The 25003-nt window shown below is 36.9% G+C and overlaps 1 protein-coding gene across 4 annotated transcripts in view; it reads right to left on the bottom strand.

Moving 5' to 3' along the window:
- Rfx3 (regulatory factor X3) overlaps positions 1-23707 on the bottom strand; it is a 349065-nt gene extending 325358 nt beyond the window's left edge. For 2 of the 4 annotated variants that reach the window (XM_029567638.1, XM_017800265.2), the window contains exon 1: positions 23524-23707. Coding sequence is in view for 2 of the 4 variants with exons in the window: in XM_029567639.1 (XP_029423499.1) it covers positions 22179-22200 (22 nt within the window). In the remaining 2 variants the exon portion in view is untranslated. Of the gene's footprint in view, positions 1-22178; positions 22327-23523 lie in introns of those variants that run through there. The other 2 variants (XM_029567639.1, XM_029567637.1) reach the window with 2 other exon arrangements.
- Between the last annotated feature and the right edge of the window lie 1296 nt (positions 23708-25003).

Raw genomic sequence — 25003 nt, 5'->3', positions numbered from 1 at the left:
TAAAAATAAAGTAACTTATCCAACAATTACCCTAACTTTAAAAATGTATCCAGAATTTTCCAATGACATTTTGATTATATTAATACTGGCTGCATTGTCTAACAGTTAAAAATAAACTTGAGAATATTAAGATAAACATTTTCTCCATATTCACCACAACGTTTAGGTCTTCTACTGACTATTCTACAATGGGAACACTTGAATGTGTCAAATGCCCTACCTTATTCATTTTTAAAGAGCCATGGTTCTCTCTCTGTCAGTGGTCGTTTTTATTTCTTCTCATTACACACCACAGGCACAGACTAGAGAAAATTATTTTTCCCAAAATACCCAGAAGCAACAAACTGAAGAATGTAGAACAACCATCCAAAAACCAAGGACAAAGAATCCAACAATAAAGGAGAACTGAAGGAGGCTATGAGGGCAAGAGCAACCTCTGACCAAAGAACTCTGGCTGAGCCAGGGGGAGGAGGGGCTAAGATTCAAAACTGACACAGTTTGTAAGTAAAGCCAACCTGACAACAGGGCAAACAGGAAGAGGTGGGCAGGAAAAAAATGATAGAAACAACACACGAGAGGACTTGCAGAATGAAATAAGACTCCTTTCACAGATATGAAGGAAAAAGAAAACAAATATAATAACTGATATTCAATAGCTTTTATTCTTTGTGTCATTCTTACTTCCTAAGGAAGTGTGCAGTGACTCAGAAAATTGTCGTTTTCAAGATTCAGGGATATCAGTAAACATAATGTAAAAATCTAGTTTTCAAGGAAGTAATTTGAATACTTTCCAATTCTCATAATTAGTATGAAATTTTAATTTAAAGCTGTAGTCTGATATATGACAATAGTTTTTGAAGTAATTAAAATTGATTCCAAAAAAAGATCAAATATCAAAAATACATGTTACAGATACACACACACACACACACACACAGAGTGATCAATAAAATTATTAAAGCCACATTTGACTTTGAAGCACAGAACTTATGTTGGCAAATTTATTAACTTCCAAGCAGTTATTTAATTCCTAATCAATTATTAGTCAACTATATTACATTATTCCAATCTGGTCAGAAAAGTCTAATCTGAAAAAAAATTGGGTATATGATATATTGATATTTAAAATTAACTAAAAGGCAAAGGTGTTAAAATGAAACAAGTGAGGGCATGTGCACAATTCTCTAAGAGTTGCTGGAAAGTGCCTTCTGGCAGTCACCAACCCTTGCCTCATCAAAGCTACCCAGCTGCAGTGTGGAGTGTGGCATCCCTAGAAGGAACCAGACTGTGAAGCTTTGGAAGATAATGTGCAGCTATGCAGCTCTGCCTCTTTGCCAATTCCTGGATTTGTATCACTCTATCATGTTTCATGCCCAAATATCCACAGAATTTTTATTTCTAGAAATCAAAGATCTTCAATAAATGTTAATTAGAACCCAGTTCTGAATATATTTTAGTTTCATAATTTTTTTTTTTTGTGGCAGGGGAGTAGTTGAGACAAGGTCTCACTATGTAGTCCTTCCTGGCTTAGAACTAGCTATGTAGACCAGACTAGCTTAAACTCAATGAAATCTGCCTGCTCCTGCCTCCAGTCCTGGGTTTAAGAAGTGCAGCACCATCCTGGCTCATAATATTTTTTAAATCAAGAATTGAACACTCTTTGATATATCACAGAGGTTGGATAACCAATGGCTTACAGGTTAGAATTCTTTTTAGTACTCATCATGCCTTACCAACTATAAAGCAAAAAGCATTATGAGGGACATAAATACAGTGCTTCTCTTTTCTTCTGGTAGTACTGGGGATTGAACTCAAAGTGTCCTTTCTTATGAAAAAAAAAATGTTTCCTTATTTTGTTTCCATAAATTACATTGATAAGCAATGGTCAAAAAAGATACTTATGTAAATATAATCATTAAACTGGATTTTAAGAGAGAAAACCAAGATTAAAATAAATATTTCCAGGCTGGCAAGATGGCTCAGAGGGTAAAGGCACCTACTGCTAAGGCGATTGAGCTCAATTCCTAGAACACACATAGTGGATGGAAAGAATCTATTCCTGAAACTTGTCCTCTGACCTCCACATGCATGTCAAGCACATGCACACCCACATACACACTCATACACAAAACAATAAAAACTCAAAAATGAATAAATGTTCAGAAAAATGTTTCTTTGCACATAAAATCCTAATTTTTACTTAAATGTTATAAAATACATGTTTATATCACATTACATATTTGTACAATTTTTGAAGATGTCAATGTATAGCCTCAAATATGAAGCTATGCATTTAGCAATGGATGACAGGTAAATAATGTGGAATATGTGACAATGAACTGTAATGGAAAATATGATTTTGACATGAGCACATTGAATTCTCATCTAAAAATATCACTATCACAATCTATTTGTCAAAATAACAAAATTCAGAACAGTTTGCCTTCATTAGTAACTTTTATTTATCTAAATAAGATATCATTTGTCTATTTGCATTTTCAAAGTTTTATAAATAAATTTAACTCATATAGTATGATTAAAGATGTAGTATGATATCTATGCTACACAAAGAGATATTAAAATTTTTAAGACAGGATGGATAGGTTTAGCATAGAACCCATCAAACAAAGATTCTTTTGTCAATTTAAGTTACTCATAAGCAAATTGAGAGCAAAATCAGTCAAGTTACAGTCTGGTCAATTCTAATTTTAATTTGGCTATTAATCATAATTTTAAATGTAATATTTATATGTGAATTCTGTTTAGTTTATAGGATACATTTTAGTAACAGTTACAAGTGTTTCAGAGGAACTTCAGACTTGAACCCTTGAAGGATTTAAATTTCAAAGTCTCTTAAGTGTTTTGTTAAACCCATATTACTAGTAAATGTACCTCAAAATATTTTGAGAGAGAGGTACATAAAAATTTAAAAATGGGGCCAAACAGGAAGGAAAAATACGCTATGAGAACAAAATTTTTTAAAGTGCTAAAAGAGAAGGCATAAATCAAAGCATCAATATTATAAATACAGTCATTGAAGAAGCACAAAGACTTACCTCCATGTCTTTGTTCAGAGGTTACCCTCTCTGCAAGTCTTAACTGCATTATTTGAAACTGAAGGATCTCCACCCCTTTCACCTCTCTCTATCCTCCTTTCTCCTCCTATTTTTCTCCACAGCATTTATAACCATCTATTATAATTCATTTTCATTTATTTTCTTTCTCCTTCATCTCCAGTTGTTTGAATGGCCACTCTTCCAGGACAGAAGCCTAATCCATTTTGTTCACTGCTGTATTCACAGCAGTTCACTTCTTGCCTCTTATTGTGTCAATAATTGCTTAACAGATGTATGGAGATAAAAAAGTGAAAATGAGGGCTGGGGAGATGGTTTGGTAGGTAGTTTTTCCCTTGCAAGCTTTAGGACCAGAGCTCCATCCCCCAGGACCCACATAATAAGCAGGACACAGTGATACACACCTATAATCCCAGCCATGGCAAGATAGAAGAGGGAGACAGATGGATCTGTGGATGCTCAACAGCCAGCTAGGGTGACAAAATCCAGGCCAAAGAGACCCTATCTCAAATAAAAGTTGGAAGATACCTGAGAACCAACACCTGAAGGTGTTCTCTGACCTCCATTCATGCCTACACATGCACCACACACAAATCACACACACACACACACACACACTTTAAAAAAATAATAATAAAGTGAAAGGGCTGGGGAGATGTTTCAGTGAATAAACTGCATGCCATGTAAAAGAAAGGACTGTAGCTCCAATTCCCAAAACCCATGTAAAATAAAGGCAGGTACAGTGGCTGCCTGTAACCCCAGCCCTGGGGAAGCAGAGATACAGGATCCCTAGGCAAGCTAGCTAACTTGGCAGGCCTACAGCCATAATCTATGAGCTGGGTTCAGCGAGAGACCCAGCCTCTATAAAGAATAGCAGGAAAGATTGAAGAAGAAAATCAACACCTGATGTCAACTTTGGGCCTCCAACTTGCAGGCACACACGTGTGTGTGCATGTGCACCTGAACACATGTGTCCACAGAAACACACATTCACACGCACACAACGCACATACATGCATGCAAATAATGAAAATAGGCATATACATTAAAACTTGTTAATAAAAATTGGAATTCCTCAAATCTGAAGCTAAAATCACATCACAGAAAGTAGTAAATTCAATAAACTTATCCCCTCAAGTAATAATGGATAAATATACTAACTAAAAAGAGGGCTGAATGGATTTATAAAGACAATTCCATATAAAATCAAAGTTTTTTTTCAGAATAAAGTCTATGTAGTAGTCATTGAGACAGATAATGCAGCTTTCCATGGGACAATACTAATTTAAATGCCTCAAATGCAACACAGGTGTGACTTCTATAGTAATTCTATTCTGATTTCACCAGTTTACCTTGGTGATGACATTGGAACTCAAGTCCTGAACCTACAACTTTAACATTCCAATGGATTGTCAAATTAGGCATCCAAAGGAAAAACATCAGAGATTTAGGGTATTCAAAGGGCTTTCCAAAAAGCAAAATTCCCATAATGCCCAGTTTTTCACATGGTAAGCAGCACTGGGAATTCCTACATCTACTACAACTAGATTTGATAAAACATTCCCCAACTACTGATACTTCTTTGTCAAGACACTACAGAAATCCCACAGAGAGATGAAATTCATTTACGTATGCAGAGTGAGGTAATAAGATTTCATTTGAAAAGATAAGAAGGAAAAAGACTTTAAGGTCAGGCCAAATCTACTCCTAACTAGATAGTCCTATATTCAACAAAATGTCAAAACTCCATTCACTTAAGCCATTAAATCTGTTTTGAGCAAAAGGAAGTAAACAGATGCAATGAACTAAAAGTGCATTGTTCTATGGCAATTAAAAATTATGGATGGGACAAATTATAAAAGTTCAATGTATTTTCTGTAAGTTGATTATAGACTATAATCTGAAGGGTAATCAACAAATTACTTACCAATTTCTTCCACTAGGAAAGGACATCAATTTATAAAATCTAATACATAATCTTCTGCCCTCAGGAAGATTACATTTGAAAATATTAAACATTTATAAATGAACAAAATCTAAATCAGAACAAAACATTGTGTAAATCACAATGTCCATTTGTACCAAAGATAAAAAAAAAATCATTAGAAGTGAGCCTATTAAGTTAAGGACCACTTTTAAATTACAAAAGAGAAATTTAATTAGGGAACAAAATGCATTCTAAGCAGAATAAAAAAAAAGAGAACAAAGTTTTAGAAAACAGAAATAGCAAGGCAGAATTCATGACAACCAAAGCAAATGTCACTTACTTGATAACTTACATGTCAAGCACAGTAGCTTTTACCTATGCCACATATGGTGTCTTCCAAAAATTCTTTTAAGCAGACTTATTAATCCTACTTCACAGAGTTGAAGTAGTCTCACAAGAGTTAGAAAAGTGAACTTACAGAGCAGAGTGATAAAAGTATGAGTCTGAAATGGACCTGAGGCTACAATAATCTTCTAAGTGCCAAAAGCTAAGTAATTTTGTGCCACAATATGGCACTGAGTAAATAGTTCTTAAATTAATCTAATAAACAGGCAGGGAGTAATCCTGAAAAGAGTCTGACCCAGAGAAATATAAAACTGAAATGATTTTTTAAAACACCCTTCATTTTAGAGGATCCTATCTACACACACACACACACACAAATTTAGTATCCAGATTTATAAATTCAAGATATTAAGATCACATTCCATGTTTGACATTCTTCTTTTTTAATCTATTTTTCTTTGAGTGTATGAGTGTTTGCCTGCAACATATAAGTGCACCTGTGTCATGCAAAGCCCATGGAGGACAGAAGAGGGAATTAGATGCGCTGGAACTGCAGTTATGGATGGTTGTTTGCTGCCATAAGGGTGCTGGGAACCAAACTCAGGTTCTCTGCAAGAGTAGCCAGTTATTGTAATCGTTAATCCAGCTCTCCAGCCCCAACATTTTTCCTCTTTCATACCCTATAGGTAAAACAATCTAGTATTTAGATAGTCTAGTAACTCATTCTCTTTATTTAAAATTTAACTTAAGTCCCCAAAGTACTAAGTACTCTTTCCTGAGATGAATTATACTTTCAACATTTATATTTTCCATTTTATGGTCCAGTACATATGTTAGTCAGAAACACATTTAAACTTAAAAATAAATTTAGATCCCACTCCCCACTAAAATATGTAATGCACTATGTTTGAGTCTTTCTTAATTCATATGAAACAGCATATTTTAAACCATAAAGAATAAGAATGAGGAATCTTCAAGCAAAAATGCAAGAGCTAAGTAATATTTCATCATACCTTTGTTTACCATATCTCCTTTTTATTGAAGTTGAGAATAAATCCAATGGGAACAGTTTTACAAGAAGGTCTGCCTGTGGGGATTTACCTTGTTAAGAGCAAATGACACATGGTTTTCCCCCATAGGAAACCTATTCTTGCTTTATATAAATGTATCCTTTCAGATTTGGTGCCACAAATTAGACTGCAGAGAAATCATGTTGTGTTGAAAAGTTTAGCTGTCATCTTCTTGGTGTTTCTTAGATGGATTGCTTCAAATAATTAACAGTGCTAAGGCTCAAACTACTCATCTTTCTCCTGAAAAGGATAGCCAATTACTTTAAGCTTGAGCTCAAAAACAGAGGGTGGAGCAGTTATCCAAAATCTTGGTATTTATTCCGGCCACAGTCTCATACTACTAATCAATAAACAACATATTACTCCAAAACCTCAAGTTAAGAAATTAAGACATGATATAATAGCATTGCCTCTGGTTGCTATGGAAAGGTGGTCTCTTCACATACTCATCCTCTTGATGCAAGTCTCAGTTTGTAACACCTGTATCAACTGCCAATTATTTCATTTTTTCTTCACACAAGAGTAACCCACAAGAACAAACTTTGCCATTTTTAAAATTCATAAGTGGATTTTTATAACAATCTTCAGAATGATTATAACTACATTTTTCTTCTTCGAAGAAGAGGAGAGTTCAGGGTGTAGTTCAGCGGTAGAGTATGTGCCAGGGATGAGGTCATAAGTTCATACCTTAACATGAAAAAGTAAAACTGTACATACCGAGCCTGAGATTATTTATATTTATATATCAACTGTGACATACAAAAAATTATAAATAAGGATAAAAATACAGTTCTTACATTAAAAAATCCACTAAATATAGTATTTCCTCTTAATGTGCAGCCTAAGATTTTAAGATATTTTCATTTTATTTTTAGATCATTCTAAAACACAACAACTCAAACTTATAGGTGGAAATTTAAAAATATGTATTCAAAAGTTATGTGGAGAATTATAAAAGTTTGCTCTTCCTGGAAAAATAAAGAGATTAAAAATTATAAAATGAGAATTATGGAATTCAAAAGACAGCACATTTGTGTTGTTTGCCTTTAAGAAAACTTTTGCACTAGCTATAAGAAAACCTACCAGAGTGAAAAGTATTAGGTTCTAATATTTAGCTCAGATAACTTATCATTGTACAAGTCAATTAACCTCAGTTTTCTTATCTTTAATAAGTGGGAGATAGGGATGGGGGTTCAATCAGACAAACCCTAAAGCTCAAGAAAATTTTATAGAAAATATGGCTCTAAAATAAAGATATCCTAATTATGTCTCCAGTAGAACCCTACATATTTGTTCACTCTTCTGTCTTCACTGCAGACCCGTCTGCTTCATTTTGCTGAGGAAAATGGTCAACAGAACATCTAAGCAGGGACAGAAAGACAGAAGTTGAATGTCAAAGAAGCCGTTCAGCATATTGCATTTTAGGATCCAGACTCAAGAGTTTGACTGCTGTATGAAAAGGAACAGGTTCTAAAATACCTGAATCAATTTTTGGATAAATTTCCCCTTTACACATGAAAAGACAAGATTCTTCCAAAACACAGTTGTTTGCTTTTATTGTTTTAATAATAAGCATACTGATATTATTCTCACATCAAAAATGCTTGTTTTATTATACCACATAACAATTGACAGCCAAATTTAACAAAGAAATGTTTAAAGGCTGATCAGAATAAAATTGCCTATGCTTCACTGATATTTCTGCAACATAAAATAATAACAAATGAAATTCTACTTTTAGTATAAGGTTTCTAAAAGCAAAAAAAAATAACTATTTAGACTGGCAATGCATTAATTCCATAATGAAATCTATATTACATTAATTAACATAATACATTATATTTTGTTTTGTAGGGTCACATTGATGTTTTGTTTAAACAATCTTTGGCTCACTCAATTTTGTTACGTTATTTTATTTCATACATGTGTGTGTGTGGTTTTGGGGATTCAAATCCAGGGCTTTAAGTACAATAGGCAAATACTCTACCACTGAGCTACATCTCTAGTCCTGGCTAATTAGTTATAGGGTAAGATCCTTTAATCAGAACACAGCTCTGGTTATTTTATATCATTGTCTGGCTACTTAATCCTATGAAAGAAATATTTTTAAAAGATTGCTGTAGAACACTGTGTTAAGTCATATACATTTCCATTAAAATCTTTAAGTCAGAAAAGTTTAACAATTAGTTATTATGTAAATTAAAAATGCAAGCCTTTCCTCACTCTCCCCCTGTATAATACTAAAGTTGTAAGAAAAAAAAACATGAGAAATTATTTCATAAGTCTACTGAAAAATGTGTGTGTGTGCGTGCGTGTGTGTGTGTGAATGAGTTCATGTGTATAGCTAAAGGCTATCTAACAAAAATTCCAGTAGGCAACAGAAACCTCCCTTGGAGTTGTTGGTCAATGCAGTCCAAGAAACTTCAAAAATCATAGACACTATTGCTATAGCCCTTGGTTGCCTTTCAGAACATGAAGGTAAAAGACCCTATTGCTGAAGATACCATATACTTTGGATAAAGGACTTGGAGTAATTGAGCTGGAACTGACCTGGAAGCCTCCTCCCTGAAGACCAGCTCTCATAGTATCAGAAGGTGCCAAGGGAGAAAACCTATCAATGGCCCTACCCAGCTGTAAAGCCCACAAGCCACAATAATGACTGGCCAAGCAAAATATCTCTATTTTGCAATAGTAGCACTTTTATCTTGGGAGTAATCAACAGCTGCCTAATTGAACTTAAGGCCCATTCAATAGGCAGCAACCCATGCAGGGCACTATGAACATAGTCAAGTACACAATTGGAGAAATCATAGAAAAGAACATACTACTGATACTTTTCTAAACTAATATAATTTCTTACTAAATTCTAAATATTTATCTTTATACTCACAGATAAATGTAGATATCACCTTATCAAAGAAATTTCTTCTTGTAACAGATGAAGACTATAATGAAGTTCCACAACTGATCAAAATACAGACAATAAGGGACTTTGTGGTCCTAGTCCTAACTGATCATCTAAAATGCAGCCCTTACACCTAAGGCCCAAAGAACACTGTGGAAGAGGGGATGGGAAGACTGCAAGATCCAGAGGAATAGGGCACCTACTGCTCGATATTGCATTCTAAACATGACAGAGAAGCTGCACCCATGAAATCGCCACAATATGGTAGTCTAACAAGACGGGCAAAATGACAATTCCAGTTGACATGTCAGTATGCAAGGAGGAAATTTGACATAATCCACTTCTAGATGAAGTGCCATGGGCAACCAATGGATGCTGAGGCAGGATTAGTATTCTCCAGGGGCAAGCTCCCTGATAGATATCTAATCTCAAGTGGTCAGCCCTAAACACATGTACACAGGAAGCATCACTGACTGGACTTGGTGCATTTTATTTATTTATTTATTTATTTATTTATTTATTTATTTATAAATGTGTGTGTGTAACAATAATAATCAAAAAAGAGGACAAGAAATTGAGTAGAAGTTGTGGCAACATGAGAGGAGTTGGAGGGGGAAGTGGGAGAGATGGAAATAATGCAAATACAAAACTCAAGTAGGCCTTAACATAATGTATTCATTTTTTTCTCAATTTAATCATTTACATACAAACAGCAAAGAAACAGCAGCTTTCAAATAGAGAGAATCAGGTCTACATTTTTTGTTGTTTATTCAAATGCCAATAGTCACAATCTGCTTTATATGCTAGTCCATCACAGAATGTATTCCAGCAGGAATAACAGATCTGGAGGTCTTCTTGTTTGATTTTTCTATAGACTTTAACATTGGGGGGGGTCTTCAATTACTATATGGCCACAGTAAAATAAAAAATAAAACTAAGTAAATAAGCAGCCTATGCATTACATGAAGATACTGAATTCAGAAAACATTAGTGCTTTGAATGACATCACAAATTATTAGTGCATTAGCTCTTGGATGCTTCTTCGTGTTCTATTACAAATAGTTCAATCATGTCATTCAGTAGCTAATTTCAGGTTTCTGAAACATAATCTCATGCATCTGGCCTTGAACTCACTAATGTAAACTGAAGATGACCACAAATTTCTGATCCTCTTTCCTCCACCACCTAAGTTCTGGGACTACAGGTGTATGTCACCATGTTTAGTTTATGTGGTGCTAGGGACTGAACTCTGGGTTTCATGCACACTAGGCAAGCACTCTACCAGCTGAGCTATATCCCTCATCCAGTAACTAACTTTGAATGGAATATTCCAGAAGACACTTGGTTCTCTTCCCTCATCAAACAAAAAAGTGGCTAATACTTACCTAAACCTACCCATAAACAGGTTGGAAGAATTACAGACAAAATATGAACTCCATAAGGGTAGAAGGATATACCTCAAGACTTTTTTTTCCTATATCCTTCAAACAATGAGGACTTGTGTCCTTGTGCTTCTCTCATTTTTTTAATAAATCAAATTTTAAGTAGAGAAGTCTGGCATCACTTAAACAAATGAACTGACCAGCAGATGAGAACACTTTTATAATTTAATGTTGTGCATGGAGGAAATAATATAAAGGTCAGTCACCTTAAACCATTTTGTCCTCCATATAATAATGGGTTCAAATTTACACCGAATCTATTCTTAAGATTTATTTTTTTTCAAAGTATCACAGGATAAAGAAGGGCTTAAGTTAATTTCAATAACAAGTCTTTCAAATTGTGTATCTTTAATTTGGCAGAGTTCAAGTGAGAGTCCCACCTCTGCCTCCAGTGGAGCTGGGACAACAGACATGTATCATGGTGCTTTTTAATTGTATAGCTTAAAAACAAGATATTAATTTTTGAATCCATGTGATATATACATAGGATTCATTATATTCTTCTACTTTGACATGTTCTACAGATTCCAATATATAAAATGTATTAAGAATATATATGCACTAAGCATAGTGGCCCATGCCTTTAATCCCAGTACTCAGGAGGCAGAGGCAGGTGGATCTCTGTGAGTTCAAGGCCAGCCTGGTTTACATATGAGTTCCAGACCAGCTGGGGCTACAGGGAGACCATATCTCAAAAAAAAAGAATATATATATTTATGATACATAGTTTTTCTACAATATACTAACTTCCCAAATGTATAGTTTTAGATATAAGGTAATCAGATCTCTCAATTATAATATATGAATTGTGCCTATTCTGTATACTAACACTGTATTTCTTTTTAACAATAAATATAAGATGTTGGTACAACATCTTAAGTTGCTTATTTTCTAGACACATCATCTAGAAATAGTCAAACTTTATACAAAAAAAAAACAAGATAGCAGAGCCAAATTGTAAATATTTGGAAAAAAAAATTTAAAATGCGGTATCATTTAAAAAATCAGTATCAGGGCTGGAGAGTTGTCTCAGCTGTTAAGAGCACTGGCTGCTCTTGCAGAAGACCCGAGTTCAATTCCCAGCACCCACAACTGTACATAACTCCAGTTCCAAGGGGATCTGACACCCTCTTCAGACCTCCATGAGCATGCATGACATGGGTGCACTTACATACATGCAGGCAATCACTCATACATATAAAATGAAAACAATAAATAAATAACAAATATTTTTTAAAGTATGGCCTCTTCTTCAGTCTCTCCTACAAGATAAAAATCATAACAAGGGTTTATATAATTTAATATACACATAGTTCATTCAATAAATTATCTTACTAGTCATACTGGCTTATTCATTTTCCTGTTTTTATCTTTAATTACAATTTCATTAGTAATTTCATCCATTTCTCAGTATTCTACGATTTTCTTTTATCCTGACATATGCCCAAGTATCACTCTAAATAATTTTTGTAGCTTTTTATATTTTGAAACCTTAGAAATAATTTTCATAACTGAGAATATGAAATTTTGGTCTAACACTCCAAACCTTTATTTTCTTTTCGAAGTACGCCTTAAAACAATGGAAATCTAAACCATTTCAGAATTCCTAAATTAACCAAAACAGTATGAGCACCAAATGCTTACTAATTTAAATCAAACAACTGCATAAAACTAAAAACCCAAATACTGATATATCCACATTTTTTCTTAGGTTTCAGCTAAAATGTTTTTGCATCAAATAGTAGTGACACGATTAGATTTGCTATACATTGCAAACTGGGATTCACATACAGCCCCTGAAATGACTCTTTTTCTCTCCTCTGCACTGGTCAACTTTCATATTCTAGTGTATACAATTCTGCTCACTTACTCTCATTTTTATTCCATTCCTTTAGATTAAAGTGCTCTGAGCATGGGGTTCATCTATAGGAGGCATTATTTCCAAGATTTGTAAGCAAAAACGTAAACTAGAATTTTCAAAGCTCACATATAATGTTTAGGGAATTCCAGAGAGCAATAGAAATTAATCAAAGCACAATTTTATAAAGAGGCTTATTCTGTGTAAGAAAGAAATATTTAATGTTTACCCAGGGTTACAGGACTAGAGGTGGGTGGGATATCGGGATTACTGCACTCACCTCCTCTCACACATTACTGTGATCTTCAACTCCAGTCCAAGGTCATTTGTACTTCTTTTAATTCCAACAAAAGTTCAAGCAAGTCTTGGGTAATCAAAATATTCTCTTTCCAAATTCAGATAAAAGAATCACACCTCACTTCCAAAACCATGGCTCTCAAACCTTTGCTGAGATACAAACACATATCTAATAATAGCTCTACTCATTCTACTCTATTTAAAAGATTTTAAATTTTATAACCTAGTAGACTTCTAAAACACAAAAAAATCATAAAATGTAACCTGTTTTAACAAAAGTGAACTATAATTTGTGTATCAATCCAACTTCAGCACTTGTAGCCTTCGTTAACTAAATAAGCCTGTAAAAGTCATATACAGCACGAAGGAAGCACTAGCAAAAGCTATTACCAACCTCACACAGATGTCACTCCAAGAAGTTAAACATTTCCCCTAATTTTCTTTGCTTCCAGAAAGTAGCACTGAAATGGAAATGCTCGAGGTTCCTAATACTCTTCCAAGGCAGATATAATGCAAGAGCAGTGAGCAGAAATCTATACTGATAAAAGTTCTATAGCACCAAACAAAATGTGCATTAAAGTAACTTTCTAATGTGTACACAAAACACCCTAAAATGCAATTTTTCAAACAAAACTTTTATTTTTGTATTTACTTATTTTTATGCATATCGATGTTTTTTCTATATGTATGTTAGGTGCAGCAGTGTTATGCAATGCCAGTGGAAGCCAGAAGAGGTCATCAGATCCCCCAGAACTGGACTGTTGTCAGCTACCATGTAAATGCTGGGAACAGAACTCTGGTCCTCTCCAAGAGCAGTCAGTGCTTTTAACCACTAAGCTACCTCTCCAGCCCCATGACAAAACATTTTTAGATGCCTTTTAGAATCATGCAAGATAATGATTTTGAAACAAAGAAAATTTATTTCATCTTCCATGTATTAAATTTTCATGTGGTTGGGTTTATACCATACCACATTAAATATATGCTATATGTACATTTGAAAGTTGAAAGGTAGTTTCCAGATTATTAGTTTAACAGGTTTTTTTTTGTTTCATTTTTACCAATAGCCCTAACTAAGGCCAACACTTCATCAAAACTCATTTCCAAGATTATCATCAGACATAATGAGAGGCTAATAAATCAAAGTTTGATGTTACAGATCATTCTCTTTGGTTCTTTAAAATGTCAGCACAAACAGAAGCAGTAGAAAATTCTAGGTTTTATTGCCAAATATATGACCACAAAAATATGTATCCAAAATAAAATGTACAGAGGTAGTTAAGAAATGACTTACAAGCCGGGTACCATGGCGCACACCTGTACTTCCAGCACTTGGGAGGTGGAGGCAGGAGGATCAAAAGTTCAACAAGAGTCTGAGCTTTAAAAAAACAAAAAGGCTGAATCTGTGCATTCCTAAAGCAACCCTGCTAGCTCTGGAAAAAGAAGTTTTATAAACACAGATGTATTGTCTAGCAGAGAAATTAAATAATTTCATAAGCTGTAACCAACATTTTAGTAATTTAAAAAAAAAAAAAAAAAAACAGTGCAGCAGAAGAAACAAGATCTGGAATACCAGGTTGTGTTAATCACATCTGTCTCTTGCCTTCCCAATCTCCCCTGCAACAGAACTTCAATGCAAGAAAAGGGGTAAAGTACTGGTATTTAACTACAGAAACAGGGTATGATTTCTAACTGTATTTGCTGCTTCTTGCTCCCCTTCAACAACCTTCTCATTCTTTCACAGTTAAAAGTATTGAAGGGAAAAAATGTTTTGAGTCATGGTGCCTTTGTAGCCCTGTCCTCCAGCTTGCAATTCTCCTGTCTGAACCTCTGAAGGACTGGGATTGAAGGCATGGGCCACTGTACCCAGCTCGAAGAAATGTAATTTCAGAGAACAGTCTCTGAAAATGATTTGGCATGTTAAGATAAACTATAATGAGAATGAAGACAGCCGGATCCATTTTAAGAACAACAGTCATAATTAAATATATACAAATGCTATTAGTGTACAAACCCAAATGAAGTTCAGAAACTTCAACATGCATATATTATTTAAAATATAACTCAACAGTAATTTTAATGGCAAAAATTTTAATCTCTTAATCTTTCATAGATTTCCCTATTAAACTGGCGAAAGTTGTGATACAGCAGAATATATGTTCTTTGCTAAATACAAAAATACTTCATCCTTTAGCACCTGCCTCTCCCCATACCCTCCCACCCCCCTGTCCTCGGACTATCCACATACTGGGGAAATTATGTCTTGTTTTAAACATCTCACTGGTGAGCAACAGGCAAGAGCCCCAACTGTCAGACACTTGTCTGGCACACATACTCAGAGAAGTTTGTTCCAGCAGGAGCTCAAGCTGTGAGGCTCAGCTAATTCCTATGTGGGTGAGGAAATCAGAGCACTTGGCCACCATTCTCTAAAGAAGTCACTGAAATGGTAAAACTTTCTGAGCACTTGCCATAGAGAACACAGGTTAAAAGCCACACCAATTCCTGACTCCAAGGCAAGCTCTGTCTTCCAAGTGTGAATCTTATCATAGATTTACAGATTATTAGTACTGCAAAGAGCTTTGGAGAGAACAAGGTCTGTTTTACAGATAGAGAAACTGAGACCTCACAGTTTACGTGATTAAAGTTTTATAATCAGTGGCAAACAGGGTCCCTTTGCCCTCCTCTTTATCCTCCTTTGACTGGCACTATTGAAGTCCTTTACTCTGTGGTCTACTCACACTCTCCTTTCTTCTTCTAGCATTTCTGAATACATCTGTCTCCCCTCACTTTATTTTCAGGCTGCTGCGGCCTCAGTGTTTTAATGCTCCTGGATAAGCTCCTATTAGCCTACACCCATTTTTTGCCTAAGCAGAAAATATCAAGAACCTCTGGGAGGGGCTGGAGAGAGAGCTCAGCATTTAAGATCACTGACTGTTCTCGCAGAGGACCCAGGTTCCATACCACTAACAGTCATCCATAACTCCAGTTCCATGGGATTCAACACCTTCTTCTGACCACCGTGGGCACTGTACAACACGGGACACTTACATACATGCAGGCATTACACTCCACACACATAAAATAAAGTATTAAATGAAATAAAATATTTTTTTAAAAAAGAACCTCTGAGAATCCTTGACCAGACACTATGAAACAAAGACATGCAGTATTGACTGGGTATAACTGCTTCAATAAAAGAAAGAATACTAAGAGTCGTCATAGATATGGGTGACTGCAAATACAGCAGTTTTAGGGATTTAACCCTTAATTACTTTGCCAGAAGCCATTACATACCCAGGACTAGGAAGCCTTTTGAATGAAAACATTCAGATTACATTAGTGAAAAAAAGTTATGTTTCTGTTCAAGTTAGTCAGACAGAAATTGCAAGAAAATATTAGATATTTGGAAGTGGTAAAGTCTATTCATGTAAGTTACATTTCCTAGTCTTCTTCCAGGGTTCCTTGAGAATTGTGTCACATCTGAAGTGGGCACAGTGGCAAGGCCCCCTAATTCCCACACCCAGGAGGCTGAGGAATTGGAGATGACTGAAATAAAAGCAGTCTAATTTATATGCCAGACCTCTAAAAAAAGTAATGTAAAGAAGACCATATAATTCATTAAATACTTAACCAAGAACTTAAGCATTTCCCCTAATTTTCTTTACCTCAAGAAAGTAGCACTGAACTGGAAATGCTCCAAGAAATGACATAGTATCATAAATACATCGTATTTCCAGTTTGATAAAGATTAGGATTATTTAAAGTACTCTAAAATGAGAAAAACACATCATTCTTAATAAAATTGCTTTTAAAAAAGCAAAAGTATAGCAAATTATCAAATCACAACTTCAGATGTGACAGCCAACTTAAAAATGTTATTGTAAACCTTTTTAAAATCTAAAGAGGGCCAAAAATGGCATTTTTCTTGTGTGATATCTCACAGTGTGTATCATACTGGATAATACTCCAGAGTTATTCTACAACTTAGTAAGGGTTAGCAAATTATTCCAGAACTCCTTACTGATAAGCAACTGTTATCAGTGGCAACCTCAAATATTTTCCCTTAGTAACAACTTTTAAACAATGTTATAAAATTGCAGTTGGTTTTTTAATGAATTCATGTTTAATAACTGTCCACATTATCTTCATTATTTAGTAATGATTACACTTAGTATAGCTTATAAAGAGGGCTCGAAATGTTTTCCAATGCATTCATTTATAGCATCTGAAGAGGAAAATATAAATGGAACAATGAAACGGACAACAGGAAGAAGAGATCACAAAATATCACATTAATTCTTAATTTGAAATCTCTAGACCAGGAAGGTTATCTAAACATAATAAAGGGAGCCCATCATAAGGGTGGGTGGGAAAGCCAAACTAAAACATAGCTTTGGGCTAGCACTTTTAATACAGTATGGTAACAAGACTGTTTAACAAATGCTAATCCAAGCCTCTGATAGCTTCTCATCTCTATTTTGTTTATAAAGTGAGAAAAAGAGAATAGATATCTAATGATAGTTAGATTAGGGTAAATTTGTCAAAACTTCAGTCCCATGAAAAAGAGATGTTTAGAGGGTCATATCAAAGGATTCTTAGGTGAGCAAAAAATTAGAAAATATATCGTCTCAGCCTTTCCTAACAGAAATAGCCACCAGGCATTGAGCACATATTCTAATACTGACCAATGCACAGTACATGAATTTACTTCTTTCAAGCCTCACAAAACTTCAGGAGATACAGAGGATTGATCCTAACTGTCTAGAGGAGAAAACTGAGTCTAAGCGCAAGTTAATAACTTGTCTAAGGCAAATCAACTAGTAAGATTAACTGAATTCTAACTCTAAAGGCCGTGTGCTTAGTCTATAATACAGTATATTATCCATTTATTAACATTCTAAATCCAAGTTGGTTTTTTCAACTTTTAGTATACTTCGATATGAAATATAAAACTTCAAATATAAAGATTTTAATATATTTGCCATATACATTTAAAACCTCAGTGGCACAAAATGACAAACTATTTTTTTTGATCCAGGGTCTCCCTGTAGACCCAGCTGTCCTGGAACTCACTATGTAGACCAGGCTGGCCTTGAACTCACAGAGATCCACCTGCCTCTGTCTCCCAAGTGCTGGGATTTTAGGCGTGTGCCACCACGCCTGGCCAAGGGTTCTATCTTTTTTAAAACACCTAAACTATGGCAGTAAGACCATTTTTTTTTTTAAAGTGTTATTCCCTATTGACATTTTAGAATCAAGGCATGCCTACACATGGATTGCTACAGTTTATAAAGTTATTGTTTAAAAAAGAGTCACAAGAGGCTGACAGGAGCTGGGTTGAGATAGTAGTGTATCAGTACCCAGATTAAAGTTTGTATAATATAGCTATAACCTTCTGAGCTTTCTTGAAGATACTATTGGCCCAATATTTGCCTTTACGAATATACTGATGTAAAAGTACAGTCAATGATGGAAGACAGTCACCCAATAAACTGAATTTGACACTTTAAAAAATAACCTCTTACTGAAAAATATTAAGAAACAGAAAGCCACTCCCAATTTGTAAGTATATGGCACAGAATAAAGTAAAGACCCTAAAATTTTCCTGATAAGTTAGAAGCCAAACCAAACTACTCTAATAGCACAAAATAGGAACTGAATTATCTAGGTAAATGTTAATGTGTATTACTACTAATAAGCTTGATAATTAATATAACACTTATAATTTCCAGGTTTTTTATTTTATGGTTATGTCATAAGCACTAACACTAACTATGCTATAAGGAAATGCAAAAAAAAGTATGATATATTGGTATGTGCAAGCAATAGTAAATTCAGGAGTAGAAAGTCATATTGCCAGATACTATCCATTCTCAAGTTCAACTAAGAGATAAAATTGAAATACCATCAGAACATGATCAAAGTACATGACTATTGGACTAAATGTTAACATCAGACTATGTCAAGGCTACATTGTCAGGGATCACCTCAATAGTTCTTTACTAGTTTATGCCAAAGATATATGATACTGTTGCAGTATGTCAACAGAAAGATAGGCTTTCATATGAAATTGCCAAGTAAGGTGGCACATTAAATGTTAAACTTCAAAGAAGTAAGATTATATGCTTGCATGCATAGCTAACTAACATTTTCTTTAAATAAAAGTTCTAATCAATTCACACTTTCAATGATAATAATCTTATATTACAAACAGCACAGCACCCTCTGGTGTATCTATTATAAGGTATATAAAACTCCTAGGGAAAAAATAAAATCATAGACCAAAAATAAACCTTAGAAATCAACAGGCTGGTACATTTTTATTTATACTAGTACATATATTTAACATGTTTAAACAAAAACAATTTTCATTTTAAGGGATCACTATAAATTTTATAGCAGCTGTAAGACAGAAAAGTTATTTTAGTTTTAAAATATTGAACCAACAAAAGGAAAACTGGTCTCTAGGATGTGCTTAATTGAAATAATGCTATCAATAAAATTTTGAAGTATAGAATGGAAAAAATTTACTTGTCATGCTAACTAAATAGTACTTTAAGTCCATCCCAGATTTTTCTTTAGATAAATTTGACTTGAATATATAAAGTATTCCTATATACTTTCTTTGAATTCAAAGCTACTTTATCATTTGTAAGAACTGATAGGTGTTTTATACACAAATCTATAATTTCTACAGTTTGAAAATTTCTACAGTTTGATATTCAGAAATAAAAGTTATATGAGTTAAATTACAAATCTAGAGTACTACAAAGACTCATAGTTAAAAACTTTTACATGTAAAAAGAACCTTCTTCCTAGGAAAATAATTAACTCTAAAAGATCATGCAGCAAACTCAAAGGATGCCACCTGCTTTAGACAGCACCTCTGTGAACCACTGGAAGTCCTAACACTATGAAGTAAAAAAGTGAAAGTGACACCTGTTTAAAGCAGCCATCTGTCTCTAACAAGCTAAATTTAGTCAAATCTACTTAATCTTGGATTTCCAAAATATGGGAACACTATGCACCTGTGAACAGAAAAGACTTTTAAATCCACTTTGTGATGGCAACTGGGAATATATACCAACGAGTTAAAGATTTAAAGGAAAATGATTTAGAAAGGGAAACTATTTTACAGTAATTGAAAGTGAATAAAGGATATATAGTCAAATGTTTGGCGTGCACACACAACACACACACACACACACAAACACAAACACAAACACAAAACCAACAAATAGCAAGTAGACATTATACTTTAAAACGTCACTTGTTATTCTCATTTTTGGTAACATTTTCACTATGGGAATTCATAGTCACATTTCTATTAGATTATTTAGAAAAAAAAAAGATTATTTTTGAGGACTGACATCCAGGGATTTCCTCTGACCTCCATGTGTGTGACACACACACACACACACACACACACACACACACACACACCAGACTTAAAAGCCTGAAATGTTTCTTTAGTTGGAAGTTTAGAAAAATATACACAGAATATTAACTTTGAAAAGAAATTTTAAAATGTCATCCCAAAGTAACATATGACCATTATTTGAAACAACGGACAGAGTCTATCTTGATTTAAGATTCATTCATTTTTAATTTTTACTTTTTAATGGTTAAAAAAATCACACAAAAATTTAGAGTTGAAAAAAATGACTGTTTTCTTAAGGTTAAAGTATATCTCGCTTATATACTATAAATCTCTTGAGTATCTCCATGGAATACATGACTGTTTGAATACTAGAATAACACTACAGTATTTTAGAAATTAGGTATAACTACTACATACTTAGAAAACATTGTAAAATAATATAAAACTTCTGGGAATGCATTATTTTACCATACACATCTAAATTTACTATGTATGTCCCCTATAGTCTTTAATATAATTCGGATGAGGTACAACCTAAAAACATTGAGACAGGCATTATAATACACAGACTACAAAAATTCAGCTACCTGAATTAAGGCACTACTTAATACTTTTGGTTTCAAAGCATGATCACTTTGACAGATTTCTGTTAATCTAAAAAACTGAAAGCAAAGAATGCCAATGCATAATATAGTCCCTCCTAGAAAAATATTACAGAAAAAATGAGCTAAATGCCGGTATTTAACCTTGTATTTAATTTTAAAGATCATCTGTTATAAATCTGCCATAATTTAATCCATAATAATTTTATCTTATTAGAACTCAAAGTACTGCCAACATCAACTCTTAGCACATACATTTGTCATGTTTTAAATGGACAGGCAATATAATTCAATAAAAAAAATCTAAATTTGGGGAAACCTGATATATGGATGATGAGTGAAATGCTTCTAGAACATTCTTGGACACTTCCAATAAAAATATCAAGCTATGAAACTTTAGCATATACAATCTATTAACTAAATATGATTTATGGAAATGGCGTGAGATCTAAAATTGTCCCAAGACAGCAAAACTCCTATTAACTTCAGACAGAGTTATAGGACCCAGAAGCTTCACCATCCAAAAGCATTCAGGCATTTGACACTCATCTAAACAGAAAAAATATATCTATATATTATATATATACAAGTTAGTATTACAGATGTGCATGAAAGACAGGTTGAAAAGGGATGTGTAGAACTGTACAGAAGTCTCAGAGCTCTGAGAAGACTTCTTTCAGAACCAGGTGTCACCTTCACATCAAACAGCAAGCATAAGGAAATGAATTAAAAGGTAAGTTTCTTTTTCAACTCTTATTTTACAAAATATCAGCTTTAATGGCAGTGTAATTACCCAAGCTGCTCATTGACAATCTCAAGAATAATTAATACTGTCACATTATTCACAGGCTGTTCTGTCAGTTAAATCAATAAATGTTTGAGTTTAGAAAGGTTATTTAAATAGGTACTTTTAAAATCTGAATTAGAAACTTCAATATGTGCAACTATAATAATATAGCTTATCTGTTCCAGCACTCGTTCATTACCGTATTTTCTTTACTGATAATCTATTAATTAAAAGTTAGATTGAAAAATGAACAAAATTAAGGATCTGTAAAACCAGGATAGCTGTAATCAAGGATACTACTTGAGAGCTGGGTAAGTAAATCTACAGAAGAGAAACCCCACTATTTTCTCAAAAGAAATACTTTTAAAGGAAGTTCTGTCTTCTGAGCAGGTTTAAGTCATTGCCCCCAAAAAAAGTAAACACAAAGAATATGGTTAAGGACACACATGCCTAGATCTTAACAACCACAAAGAAAGTGAAATATACACACGTTTCAAGTTGAGAAGCTTCATACATTCTTTATGAACAAGTTGACTTCAATTTCAACTCTCAAAGGGAAAGGAACAGAGATGCAGAAGAAAAAAAAAGAAAAAAAAACTCTCAAAGTACCATAACTGTCACAAATAACGTTATGAACCGAGTTCTCACAAAGCTTCCTTGTGTCCTTCCCGGTTCATCACACAGAGAGTCTCAAAACCACAATGAAAATTGTTAGCACTCTCCTGTGGGGAGGGAGGTGCATCAAAGTGAAATGGAACCTCAGGACTACCCCTCCCATCTGCACATGAAGGATAAAGCACTGTCAATAACTACTAACCCAAGTATCACAAATGCCCTGCATCCGGTTTAAATCACAAGCGCACACACACCCCGAAAAGGAGAGAGAGAGAGAGAGAGAGAGAGAGAGAGAGAGAGAGAGAGAGAGAGAGAATCTCTCAGAGCAACAGAGCCCAATGCAGAGGCCCCTGGTTTCAATGTGTGTGCAAAGGGAGGGGGGAGGGGGGAGGGAAGAGTGCTGAATGGATATTAAGACTGTTTGCAGCACAAAGAAAAATACAGTTTTCAAAGAAAAAAAGAACACAGTGAGGCTGCTGATGGTCAAAGAAGTGCAACCCGTTTAGAGAAGGCGGAGAGGGGCAAAAACGAAGGGACCGGGCTGTGGGAAAAGTTCACCGATGGACGAGGATAAAAATAACAAAACCCCAAACAAGGCCCCACAAGTGCGGCACAGCAGCACCGCGGCACCTCTGGGGTACCCCGCTCACTGCGGTCTCTCCATCTTCAAAGAGGCAGCCAGCAAGCCGCTCGCAGAGAGAATTCAAGAGCCAGAGAAAGAACGGCTGCTCTCCACCTGAGCCTGCCGCGCGCCCGCAGCCCGGACGAGGATAAAAATAACAAAACCCCAAACAAGGCCCCACAAGTGCGGCACAGCAGCACCGCGGCACCTCTGGGGTACCCCGCTCACTGCGGTCTCTCCATCTTCAAAGAGGCAGCCAGCAAGCCGCTCGCAGAGAGAATTCAAGAGCCAGAGAAAGAACGGCTGCTCTCCACCTGAGCCTGCCGCGCGCCCGCAGCCCGGGGCAGCTGCAGCCCCGGCTCCCGCTCCATCCCTGAGCGCCCAGGCCGGGCGGGCAGGCGCGCGGCGCCCACACCCCCGAGCCCGCCGGCGCGCGGGGCCATTGTAAACAAGCCCCGGGGACCGAGCCCCTCGAGCGGCCGCAGCCGGTGTCAGCAGGGAGACCCGCACAGCCACGCTCGCTCTCACACACGAACACACGCACGGACACACGCGTCCACACGCTCCCACACACATGTAGAGACCGAAGAATATTCACCTTGGCTGTGGATTATTGTGGTGTTGTTGGTGGGTGATGGAGATGGTGGTGGTGGGGAGGAGGAGGAGGAAGAGGAGGAGGAGGAGGAGGAGGAGAGGAGTAGTTGTTGTTGATGGGTAACAGTCGCCAGGACTACGGTGACTATGGCGCTTGATTCACAAGGCAACGGTTGCTATAACTCACAAAAGAGAGAGAGAGGGAGAGAGGGAGCGAGGGAGAGGGAGACACTCGCGCGGGGAGGGGCGGGGGAGGGAGGAGGGGTGAGGGCGGGCCTGAGAGCGCCGGAAGGAGCGGGCTCGGCGCCCTGACTGACAGCTTGGAGTCCGGGCGGGGGCCGCGGACGGGATTTCGAGGTTGGCTCCCGGGGAGCGCTTAGACAGACTCGGCAGGGCCGAGGTCAGCGCGAGTCCTCTGAGAGGAACGCTACTAGGAACGCCGGGCAGCCGAGGGCAGAAGAGGGTCACGAAGCCAGCGCTACGTTCAGAGACACGCGGCCCACGGAGCCCCGCCGCCCAGCTTTGGGTCCACAGGGCGCGGAGCTCGGAGAGGGGAACCGCTAAGTCAGGGGAGGGGAGAAACGGCGCGGCCAAGCACTGAAGGGGGACGCGCGCGACTGCGGGGGCAGAGTGTACTTTGAAGAGCAGGCTCCGCCCCGAGGCTTCGACGACATTTCCGGGGCTGGCCTAGAGCAGGGCCCGGATGTGCAGCTACCGCCCGCTTCTCCCCTCCCCCTCTCCCCCCTTTTTTTCCCTTCTCTGTGTGGCGTCGGTGGTGTTCCCCGGTCGCCTGCGCTTGGCAGGCGATCTTTTTCTCCACACTCTGCGGCCCGCGCTGGGCCTGGAGCTTCCCGGTCGCCCTCGCCCCTCAGGGGTCCGCGCGCTCGCCTTCTCCCGCCTCCTTAGAAGGCCGCGGCTCCGAGAGCGCGGGCGGCGGGGCGTGAGCGCTGCCTGCGCCGCCATCTTAGGGAAGGCGAACCGGGGGTTCGGGGGAACGGGCCGTCCCGAGGGCCGAGGTGCGGGGAGCCAACCTCTGCGGAGCCGTGAGGCCAAGTCAGCACTCCCTACCTCCGGACTGCGAGGAAGTGCTGCTGAGGAACGAGCACTTCCCTTCTTGGGGGATGCGGTCCCAGAGCGAGCGCCCTCGCCGGGGCCGTACCGGGTTGGGTTAAATCTGCTCGAGACGCCCTCCGAGAGTTCCCAAGAGGAGGGTGCTAGTCCCTCTGTAAAGTTGTCGGCGTGCTTTTGCGTTCCACCCAGTATCCTATGACAGCCTTGGTAGCAGAGGGTCTTGCTCTTTCTGACTAAATCGAGGCAGACGAATGGCTTCCGTTAGTGAAGGATGTTAGCACACAACCTGCCACCTCTAACACCCGTTGATAAAGGCACAGCTAATACCTCCTGGTTCAAGCATATTCGTCCAATTCTCTACACACTGGAGTCCAGCAGGCACGTGCCCCCGGGCCCGCCAATACCCTAAATCT

Source organism: Nannospalax galili, unplaced genomic scaffold, assembly GCF_000622305.1.
Source record: "Nannospalax galili isolate Female #2095 unplaced genomic scaffold, S.galili_v1.0 scaffold241, whole genome shotgun sequence".
Taxonomy (NCBI): Eukaryota; Metazoa; Chordata; class Mammalia; order Rodentia; family Spalacidae; genus Nannospalax; species Nannospalax galili.
The sequence above is the reverse complement of the archived record's forward strand: the minus strand, read 5'-3'. Positions and strand labels throughout refer to the sequence as shown.